This window comes from Cynocephalus volans, chromosome 9 (genome assembly GCF_027409185.1).
Source record: "Cynocephalus volans isolate mCynVol1 chromosome 9, mCynVol1.pri, whole genome shotgun sequence".
Lineage (NCBI taxonomy): Eukaryota > Metazoa > Chordata > Mammalia > Dermoptera > Cynocephalidae > Cynocephalus > Cynocephalus volans.
This window is the reverse complement of record NC_084468.1, coordinates 36223438-36235590: the sequence shown is the minus strand read 5'-3', so window position 1 is coordinate 36235590 and position 12153 is coordinate 36223438. Positions and strand designations below refer to the sequence as shown.

Genomic DNA, 12153 nt, shown 5'->3' with positions numbered 1-12153 from the left:
TTGGTTAGTCTTCTGTTTAACTCTCTCTGGAAAGAAATTTCTATAGCAAGACAAAATTCCACATGGTACAGTGTAAGCCCAGTTAAAGACAGTATAGTTCAGTGAAAAGAAAACGTGCTAACTGACCTGAATGTGAATCCCAGCTTTCCTACTTTATTGGCTACATGGCCATAAACAACTTGCTGAATTTTTCTGAGTCTTGGTTTTTTTCCTCTGTCACATAGGGAAAATAATGCTATCCTCAGAAAGTAATTGTGACTATTAAGTGATACTGTATGTACACTACCTAGAATACTGTCTGGGACGTTGTTGTGTCCAATAATACTAGCTCCTTTCCCTTCATTTCTTTTCCTCCATCTTTAATTCTCTCCTTACTAGAAACAGAAAGCAGTAACCATATTCTGGATGTTGGTGGAGGATCTTCTTTTTCTAATCTAGTTAACCTTATCTATGCCTTTCAATGTAAACAAAGGGATTTGAGTTAAGAATCAGTTTCAGCTAATTTGGGACAATTTAATGTGATTAAGAGAGTGATTAAAAGTGCCAGCCTCAGAGTCTGACTGTTGTGTTTGAATCCAGTATCTGACATTTACTAGTCCAATGATTCTGGGAGACGTCAGTAACATCTCTGAGCCTCAGATTGCTTATTTGTGAAATGGAGATAATAAGAGTTACTGTTCAGTGAGCTGTTGTGAGGATTTGATGAAATAATCCAAGTAAAGTGCCTTACATAAAAGTACTCAATAAATGTTAATGTTAAATAATAATTAAAATTTAATAAAGAAGACTAATTAATTAATCCCTAGAATTAATATTTAGTCTGAGGTATTCATATCATAAAATACACATACTGGAGGTTAAAAAATCTTGAGTTTGTAATAATCTAATTATGATTTAATTAGCATCATTTTTAGAGCTTAGGCTCTAGAGTTAGGCAGATATAAGTTTGAATCCCAGCTCTGTCACTAACTAGTTGTATGACCATATAAAAATGAACAATCTTTCTGAGTCTCAGTTTTTTCATCTATAAAATGCTGATAAAGTTTAATGCCCACATCTGGAGCTCTGGTATATAACAAAAGAGTATACTGGCCAGCATCTGTTCTAATTGCCTACACCATTACAATTATTAAATATTTTAAATATCAGCCTTGCCCGTCTCTCACAGGATTGGTATAAGGATTAAATGAGTAATAGATTTAAAGTACTTTACATGTAGTAAGCACTTCATATATGGTAGCTGTATACCAATCACATATATTTGATATGCTGTTTTAATGATTTTAAATAATTTTTTAGATTAAAAACTAACTTCAATAACTTAAAAATTAAAACAAGTACCTTCATGTTCATTTAAAATAAATTCTACTGGATTGCTAACACCCAGTCCTGAACAACGAGGTAGCAGCAGAATCACTTTAACTTTCTGTAACCTGTGATCCTTTGACTCAATGTTAATAAATGTCTCATGAAGTATTTCAATATCTGAGAGAAAAAACAAAGAAAAATTAATGTAAAAATATTAAAATTCTTAATGCAGTATCTATTTATTGTTTATTTTTAAATCCTCAACCCTACAAAAACTCTTTTCAATGTAGTCGGAAAAAAAAAGGCTATTCTTCTCTCATAACTTCCCAAAGTTAATACAGGAATTCTCTTAATATAGTGCTTTCTCCTTCACAAGAGAAACAATTTTTTAATTTAAAATTAAATTTTCTATTCTGAACGTTAGCTTCAATTTAAAGTAGCATGATACAGTGAAGGGGAAGTGAGTTTTGGAGGCAGAAAGACTCAAGTTTGACTCCTGACTTCATGATTTACTAGCTGTGTGAGATTAAGATCTCTCTAAGCCTCCATCTCCTTACTCATAAAATGGAATGCCTACCTCATATAATTGCAGTGAAAATTAAGATAAAGTAGCTAAACTTAGCATGGTGTCTGGTATGCAGTAAGTGCTCAGTATTGGTTATTTCCCTTTCCCATTTTTATCCCCTTTTATATTCTATTTTCCCCAGAAAAAAATTGGAGTCAGTAGCATTTATGAGGCACACTCTAAGGTGCTGAACCCATACAAATGGGTGTAAAATATCATCCACACATTATAACTTAGTTTAAGAGAGTCTGCCTTCCCTCAGGTTACAATCATGTGTGCCCATATCGTAAAGTCAATTCTCCACTTCTGCGATAGCCTCCATTCCCCTCACCTGCTAAAGAATCACTCCCAAAATTGTCCCACCCACTCCCTTTTTCTTGCCAAACAATTTTTCTCTCTTCCTATTCTGTCTCTTTTGACATTTTTTCAGTCAAGTGGACCTTTCCTCCACCCCCACCCCCCACCATATAAACTGTTTATTGAAAAGTTCAAACATCTATAAAAATAGTCATAATAACGTAATAAATTCTCAAGGACCCATTATGAAGCTTCAGTAAGTGAACCATTCATGGTCAATCCTGTTTTATCTACATGTGCACCCTCTACCACTCACCCCCATATTATTTTGAATCTATAAATATGTCTGCATATAGAAAGGGTGGAGCAAGATGGAGAAATAGGACTCTCCAATGATTGCCCCCCAACAAAAACATCAATTTGAGCAACTATCTACACATGAAAATACCTTTGCAAGAGCTAAAGAAACCAGGTGAGAGATCACAATATTTGGTTATAGCATAATAATAAGGAAAGACTCATTGAAGAGGTTAGAAAGAATAGTTTTACTTGTCACCCTTCTCCCAACCCCAGGCACATAGCACAGAGATACCATCCACTGTGGGAAGGACAGGAAAATAGCATAGAACTTAGCATTGAACCTCAATACCAGGCCTACCACAGTAAAACCTAGCACTGGACAGACCCCCACAACCCCTGACTCCAGGCCAGTACCTGTGGACTGAGCCTCTAGACCCGCCCTGGTGCCAGACAGGAACCCACAGCCCGTGTGAGATGGACATGAGTTCCAGCCCAAATCACTTGAGTTCTGGCTATCTACAGCAGCCATGGGCTCCCCAAAACCCACAGTGACAGGCAGGCCTCAGCAGCCAGGGGCTTGAATTCTAGCCCAGTGCTGCACCAGCCACCATGGTTCTGGACCCCTATTGCTGCAATGGCTGCAGCAGTCATGGGCTAAGGGACCACACAGACAACCTGCCTAAAATTTCTGGACAGGCTTACTGTTGAAGGATGTGCCCAGACAAAGCCAGACTGTGAAGACTGGAATAAGTACCTACTTCAGTGGATAGGCATTGATGCAGGATCACAAGGATCAAGGACTATCAGGAAAATATGACATCACCAAACAGAAAAACAAGATGCTGGTGACTGACCCTAAAGAGATGGAAATGGACAAACTGCCTGACAAATAATTCAAGATGGCTGTTTTAAGGAAGCTCAGCGAACTTCAAGGCACAATACAAAAATAATTCAGAAATTTAATAGAAAGACTAAAATTAAAAAAAAAAATCCTGGAGCTCAAAAATACAATGTAAAATGTAATAGAACAGAACTGATCAAACAGAAAAAAGTCTGTGAACTCAGAGACAGGTTATTTGAAAATATATACTCAGAGGAGAAAAAAGAATGGAAAGAAATGAAGAAAGCTTTCTGGATTTATGGGACAGCATCAAACAGGCAAATGTATGAGTCACTATCATTCAAGATGGAGTAGAGAAAGATAAAGGGGGTAAAGAGCTTATTTAAAGAAATAACAGCAGAAAATTCTCCAAACCTGGAGAAAGATATAAATATCCAAGTACTGGAAGGTCAAAGATCTCTAATAAGATTTAATTCAAATAAGACTATGCTGTGACATATTATAATCAGACTATCAAAAATAAAAGACAAAGAGAGGATCCTAAAAGCAGCAAAGTCTAAAAAACAAATCACACATAAGGGAGTTCCAATATGGCTAGCAGCAGACTTGTCAGCAGAAACTTTACAGGCCAGGAAAGAGTGGGATGATATATTCAAAGTGCTGAAGGAAAAAAAAATGCCAACCAAAAAATAAAGGAGAGATAAAGACTTTCCCAGACAAACAAAAGCTGTGGGAGTTCATTACCACTTGGCCTGTCTTACAAAAAATGCTGAAGAAAGTTCTTCAAGCTGAAAGAAAAGGATACCAATGAGTAACATGAAAACATTTGAAATATAAAACTCACTGGTAAAAGTAAGTACATAGTCAAATTCAGAATACTCTAATAATGTAATGATAGTATGTAAGTCACTTACATTTTTACTATGAATGTTAAGCAAAACTATTAAAAATAATAACAACCACAATAATTTGTTAGGAAATATGCAATATAGGGCTGGCTGGTTAGCTCACTTGCGAGAGCAGTAACACCAAGGTCAAGGGTTCAGATCCCCATATCAGTTGGAAGGAAGGAAGGGAGGGAGAGGGGAGGGAGGGAGGGAAGAAAATGAACTATTTTCTAAAAGAGTATTTTTCCTTCCTTAAATTATTTGTAGGGCTGGCCAGTTAGGTCAGTTGGTTAGAATGCCAGTGTTATAACACCAAGGTCAAGGGTTCAGATCCCCATACCAACCAGCTGCCAAAAATAAATAAATTAAAAAGAAAATTCTTCGTAGAGTTCTGTGATGACACCTTATAGGAATAAAGGATTTTTTTTTTTTTGCTTTTTGGTTTTTTGTGGGTGGGAAAACTTTCACTTATGAGTTCAATAAATACGATTATTAATAGTCATTAATATTAAGAACTTAATAGCCAGATTCAAGAATATTCAGATTTTCGATTTCTTCTTGTGTCAGTTTTGGCAAGCTGTGTCTTTCTGTATGTCCACGTCATCTAAATGTTCCAATGTATTGGCATAAAATTGTTTGTGGTATCATTTTATTGTGTTTTAAATGAGTCTAGGATCTGCAGTGATATCTCCTTATTTATTACTGATAAATTGTTTTGTATTCTCTTCTTGATGAATCAGATTTACCAATTATATTAGTCTTTTCAAAAAGTCAATTTATGCTTTGTTGAAAGAATATTATGTTTGTTTTCTATAACATTAATTTCTATCTTTATTATATTCTTTCATCAGGTTTTTTTTTGTTCAGTTTAATGAGACAATCTTTTATTTTTTTAATTATTATTATCTATACATATTTATGGGGTACAGAGTTAACTGTCAGTATTTGTATATAGTATGTGATGATCAATCAATATTATTAGCATGTTCATCATTACCAATCATAATTACTTTTTGTGTCCCTTACCCAATTATTCCCTATCTCCCCTCTCCCTCCCCTCTTCCCACTTCTAGTAACTATAAGTCTGTTCTCTCCTTCTGAAAATCCCACATTTTATTATGATCTTTTTTCTTTCCTTCTTTCTTTCTTTCTTTCTTTCTTCCTTTCTTAGCTCCCACTTATGAGTGAGGACGTGGTATTTTTGTTTCTGTGCCTGGCTTATTTCTCTTAACATAATTTTCTCCAAGCTCATGCATGTTGCTGCAAATGGCAGAATTTCATTCTTTTTTTGTGGCTGAGTAGTACTCCATTGTGTATATATACCACATTTTCCTTATCCAGTTGCCCATCAATGGACATTTAGGTTGGTTCCATATCTTGGCTATTATAAATAGAGCTGTGATGAACATGGGAGTACAGGTATCCCCTTCACGTGATGACTTCTATTCCTTTGGGTATATACTCAGAAGTGGGATTGCTGGATCGTATGGTAGTTCTATCTGTAGTTGTTTGAGAAACCTCCATACTGTTTCCCATAATGGCTGTACTAATTTACAGTCCCACCAACAGTGTAGAAGAGCTCCCTTTTCTCCACATTCTAGCCAGCATTTGTTATTCTCAGTCTTTTTGATAATAGCCAGTCCCAGATGGGATGAAATAATATCTCAATGTGGTATTGAATTGCATTTCCATGATGATTAGTGATGTTGTTGGGCTTTTCATGTACCTGTTGTCCATTTGTATGTCTTCCTTTGCAAAACGTCTATTCAGCTCATTTGCCCATTTTTTAATTGGATTATTTGGGGTTTTGTTATTATTATTATTACTGTTTTAAGTTGTTCGAGTTCCTTGTGTATTCTGGAAATGAATCCCTTGTCATATGTATGGTTTGCAAATATTTTCTCCCATTCAGTAGATTGTCTTTTCATTCTGTTGATTGTTTCCTTTGCTGTGCAGAAGGTTTTTAGTTTGATATAATCCCATTTGTTTATTTTTTTCTTTTGTTGCTTGTGCTTTTGGGGTCTTATTCTTAAAGTCTTTGCCCAGTCGTACATCCTGAAGTGTTTCCCCTGTGTTTTCTTCTAGGAGTTTTATAGTTTCAGGTCTTATACTTAAGTCTTTAATCCATTTTGAGTTGATTTGCTAAATGGCAAGAGATATGGGTCTACTTTCATTCTTCTACACATGGATATCTAGTTTTCCCAGAACCATTTACTGAAGGGGCAGTCTTTTCCCTAATGTATGTTCTTGGTGGCTTTGTCAAAGATCAGTTAGCTGTAAGTACCTGGGTCTCCTATTCTGTTCCACTGGTCCATGTGTCTGTTTTTATTCCAATACCAAGCTGTTATACACCACATCAACAAAAGCAAGGACAAAAACCATACAATTATCTCAAAAGATGCAGAAAAAGCATTTGACAAAATTCAGCATCCCTGAAAAATACTCTCAACAAATTAGGTATAGAAGGAAAATATTTCAACACAATAAAAGCTATATATGACAAACCCACTGCCAACATCATCCTGAATGGGGATAAGCTTTTCCTTTGAGAACAAGACAAAGATGCCCACTCTCACCACTCCTATTCAACATACTTTTAGAAGTATTAGCCAGAGCAATCAGGCAAGAGAAAGAAATAAAGAGCATCTAAATTGGAAAAGATGAAGTCAAATTGTCACTGTTCACAGATGACATAATCCTATATATATAAAAATTCATAACCTCTACCAAAAAACTCCCATAGCTGACAAATGAATTCAGTAAAGTTGCAGAATACAAAATCAATACACAAAAATCAGTAGCATTCTTATATACCAACAATGAACAAGCAGAAAAAGAAATCAAAAAAGGAAGCCCATTTACAATAGCCGCCAAAAGATTAAAATACCTAGGAATAAATTTAACCAGAGGTAAAAGATCTCCACAATAAGAACTACAAAATTCTGGTGGATGTTATAAATAGAACTGTTTTCTTACTTTCAATTTTAGATTATTCATTGCTAGGATACAGAAATAAACAGATTTTAATATATTCATTTTGTATCCTATAACCTTGTTATACTAATTTATTAGTTCTAATAGTTTTTTCATAGAATGGAAGGAAACCAGAGAAAGTTTTCTGGTTCTGGACAGTTTTGCTTTATATATGTTGAGTCTATGTTATTAAGTGCATATACATCTTCAGTACAATTATATTTTCCTGAATAATTGAACCTTTCATAATTATAAATGTCATTTTTTATTTCTAAAAATTCTTGACTTGAACCTATTCGTCTGTAGCTCTTTTTGTCAACATATGCATTGCATATCTTTTTTTTTTGTCCTTTTAAGTTTTTTATATCCTTTTATTTAAGGGGTATCTTTCATGAACAGCATGTAGTTGATATTCAGTCCACGTATTTTTAATGTGTTTAGTATATACAGTTGGCTCTCCATAATCATGAGTCTCACATCTGTGAATTTAACCAACTGCAAATAAAAAAAAAAATTTAGTAACTGCATCTGAACTGAACATGTTAAGATTTTTTGTCATTCTCTAAATGATACAGTATAACAACCATTTACATAGCATTTACATTGTATTAGGTATTATAAGTAATCTAGAGATGATTTAAAGTATACAAGAGAATGTACATAAGTTATATGCGCATTCTACACCATTTTATATCAGGGACTTGAGCATCTGTGAATTCTGGTATCCATGGAGGTTCTGGAACCAATCCCCCATGGATACTGAGGGATGGGTGTAATATTTTATATATTATAATGTATTTATATTATATTTTAATTTGTTATATATGTGAGGGTACTTCAAAAAGTTCCTGGAAAATAGAATTAAAAGATAATAGAAATTTTATGAATATATATAATATAAACTTAAATTTATATACCTTGGTTTAATCTACCATCCTATTTGCTTTCTATTTGTTTTGCCTTTTCTATGTCCCTTTTACTCTCCTTCTTTATCTTCCTTTAGATTGATATTCCAATTCCATATTCCATTCTTCTCCACTCTTAACTATTAATTATACTCTCTTATGATTTGTTTACTGATTATCCAGAAATTATAACACATATCACTGACTTAATATAATTTACTACTTTTGCCACTTTCTGAAAAAGCAAGCACCTCAGAACACATTAATTCCACTTCCTTCTCTCTAAAATTATGTCATTTTTGTAATTTATCTTAATTACATATAACATATATTTTAACCACACACAGACATTAATTTGCAACCCCATAAGACTTCAGATTATAATCACTTAGATTTACCTATGTACTTGCCTTTTCCATTGTTCTTCATTTCTTCCAGTATCCCCAACTTTCTATAATAATCCTTCTCCCCAAACAAAAACAATATATCTTTAGTGTTTCCTTTATTGCAACAAACTCTCAGATTTTGTTTGTCTGAAAATATCTTTATTTCATTTTATTTCAAAGGATACTTCTGCTGAATATAAAAATCTAGCCTGGCAGTTTCTTTCAGCACTATGAAGACACTGGCTAAAAGTCTTCTAGCTTCAATTGTTTCTGTTAAAAAGTTAGCTTTTAGTCTTATTGCTATTCCATTGAAAATAATATGTATTTTCTTACCATTGTCACTTGTCTTTGGTTTTCAGCAATTATGCTGTAATATGCCTACTATGTTGTCAGTACATTCAGGCTGCTATAACAAAATTCCATAAAATGAGTAGCTTATAAACAACACAAACTTCTCACAGTTCTGGAGGCTGAAGTCCAAGACCCAGGCACCAGCAGACTCAGTGTCTGGTGAGGGCCTGCTTTTTCATAGATGGCACCTTCTTGCTGTGTCTTCATATAGTGGAAAGTGTCCAGCTAGCTCTCTAAGGTCTCATTCATAAGAGCCTGCCTACATGACCTAATCACTTCCCAAAGTCTCCATCTCCTAATACCATCACCTTAGGGGTCAGGATTTTAACATATAAATTTTGGGTTAGGACACGAACATTCAGGCCATAGCATATGTTTTCCATATATTTATTCTAATTAATCATTACAGGGCTTCTTGAATCTGTGGCTTCATGTCTTTCATCCATTTTAGAAAATTCCAAGCTTGAAATTCAAATATTGTTTCTTCTCAATTTCTTTTCTCCTCTTTCTGTGATTCCAGTCACAACATATATGAGATCACTGAATCTCTGTGTCTCATATGTGTCATATGACCTCTTTCATATTATTTATCCTTTTGTCTCCCCATGCTTCTTCTGGACATTTTTATCTGGCCTATCAGTTCACTTATTGTTTCTTTAGCTTTGTGTAATTTACTGTTAAACCTATCCTCTTAATTTCACATATTGCATTTCACAGTTTCAGAATTTTCTTTTGGCTCTTCAATTATAGTTTCCAGTTCTCTGCCAAAATCCTAAAACTTGACATTTAGTTCCTTTAGCCTATTAATCATCATTATTTTAATGTCCACATCTTATATATCAAGTATCTGGATCCTCTATAAGTCTGCTTCTAATGCAGTGTTTTCTCTTTATTTCAGTCATATCTTTTCTTCTTACTTTTCTGTTTTTTCTTTTTTTTTTGAGTGCCAGACATCACATTTGAAAAATTTTAGGAGATAATTAAAAACCTAGGATGATGTTAATTTGTCCCAGAGAGAATTTACTTTTGCTTCTGGCAGGTAGCTATAACTAGGCACTAGCAATCCCAGATCACCCTACTCCAGTTAGAAGTTAAGATGACTAGAATTTGGGCTCCAGTTCTTTAGAAGATTGATCACTATCTAGGGTATACTTCTGTGCTCCAAGTAAGATCCTGGGTATTTACCAGGCTACCTCTCCTGGTCAAGCCCTGAATTCCACTTTGTCTCCCTAGTCCTGTGAATCTGTGAAAAGTTTTGCTTAGTTTTTCAGCTTCACTGAACCTATAATAAAATGTGGTCTTTAGTTATAGCATGATCCAATGGAAAAAGTTTTTAAAAACAAGAAGCTTAAAAAACTCAGCTTCTAGTCCTAGATATTTTGTCACTTAAGCACTCATGTGATTGTGTTCTTACTTATTAAATATGGAATTTCTACCACCTACTTTAACCAAATTTTTGAGCCTCATATTATGTAGTAGCTAAACATCAAACACTATTCCAATGTACCAAGATAGTAATTAATTTAACCTACAGTTGTTTAACCAACATTAAGCAACAGAACAGCCTGATATAATATAGATTGGTGAGAATTTTAAGAGTGTAGTTCGCATAGAGCTTTAATATTACAAAAAAATAAATTTAAACTTTTTAACATTTCTAAAATCTTGTAGAATAATCAACAAACGAATAAATATTTGTACGTACTTTTACATCCCATTTTTGTGAAAAGGTTCTTCAAGTCAGGATCTTTAGCTTGTGATTGTACTCCACATACAAATACTTTTGAGGTATTATTATTTGTTAAAATTGACATATGGGCAACTGTGTACCACGAACCTGTATTGACCATTAAGATATCATCATCCATATTTAATAAGTACTTTACAGAATGGACAGCAAGACTTCGAGATTTGTCCTACAAGATAATGGCATTAGAATTATCAAAAAAATTATTTAAAAAATTAGAATTTCAAAGAGTATGATAGAAACATAAACTGACTTCTTTTTGCCTTAGATGAAAGAAAGTACTTAGTAGGAATCTTAAAGAGATATCCAATCCATTTTAGTTCAAAACATCAATATATGTCTAAATTAAAAGTTAAAGATAACTGATAAATATATTTGAAACAGAGTTTATTTAACCTAAATTATGACTGTTATCATTTAAGTGATAAGGCAATGCCGAAATCTCTAAAATATGACTAATAGACTAGTGATGTCCTGTCTTAGCTCCCATTCTCATTCCTTCATGAAAACCCACTCATCTGCTATTGCCATTTTTTCTTTCCCATTACACTGTCACCTAAATTGCTGCTAGCTCACAGAGATTAAAATTAAGATGTTTCAGAAGCTTAAAAGGGGGGGCTTGACAGATTGGGTTTCTGCAGTTATCTCAGCACTTGATAGGGCAAGAGATTCTGCCCAAGAATATGGGTGTGGGGAAGGGATAAACCTTAGAAGACCAAAGTGAATCTGAGACAAATTGGAGTCTTAAAGATGTAAAAACGAGTCTAATCTAATTTTTTGGACCTTTTATTTTTCATTCTATTAAAACCACATTATACCTCACATTCTCGTCCTATACTGATAGCCATTATACACCTCTTACAAATCAAAGCTATAAGATTATACTAAAGAGATTATGAGAAAGTATTACACATTGCCTTTTCATATGCAGGATGACACTAGTATCTTCCCCAGAAATATAAGGAAGAAAAGGGCTCATTGTGCCTTCTCTTGAATTCTCCCTTAGGAGAGAAAAAGTAGCCTTTCAGCTACCAGCAATACAAATCTTCCCATCTATGGAGTCTGTGGAGGAGAATATGTTCTTTATAACGTCACATGAGACAAAGATACCAAGGTATAATAGGAGCAGTAATTATAGAGGTATTCATTTTATTCAAGATGACAATTAGGCCTTATAAACCTCCCTAATCCATAAAAAATATTAATGGTATGTTTTTATTTTTAGGTGGAGAGATTCTTTAGCTAAGTTGAGAATTGCAATGACAGTAAATATCAGTTTACCTGAAAAATAAGCTTATAATCTTTGAAAAGATCTGTATTTATAAGATCATTTTTAAGATGAGATGGAAAAATTAAGACATCATAGCAATGTTGGTCCACTGCAAAGACTTTATCACCGATATGCAATACAGACTTGACTTTACTATAGCCTTTTTTCTTCAAATTATTATAAATTTCTTCAGGGCTGTAAATATACAACATTAGGTTGTAATTACAAATATAATACATTAAGAATGTATTTAATACTAACACCTTTTTCCCGAAACAACAAAAAAATAATCGCTGCATATATTGCATCTAATGGAACTCACA

At 33.9% G+C, this 12153-nt stretch overlaps 1 protein-coding gene across 1 annotated transcript in view; it reads right to left on the bottom strand.

Annotated features, from left to right (window-relative positions):
• The window catches only part of NSUN7 (NOP2/Sun RNA methyltransferase family member 7), a 42445-nt gene that overhangs the window by 16454 nt on the left and 13838 nt on the right, over nt 1–12153 (bottom strand). Inside the window, exons 5-7 of the mRNA XM_063108717.1 lie at nt 11842–12025; nt 10519–10729; nt 1342–1485 (exon numbers count right to left, since the gene is read on the bottom strand). Of these exons, the coding sequence (XP_062964787.1) occupies nt 1342–1485; nt 10519–10729; nt 11842–12025 (539 nt within the window). The remainder of the gene's footprint in view (nt 1–1341; nt 1486–10518; nt 10730–11841; nt 12026–12153) is intronic.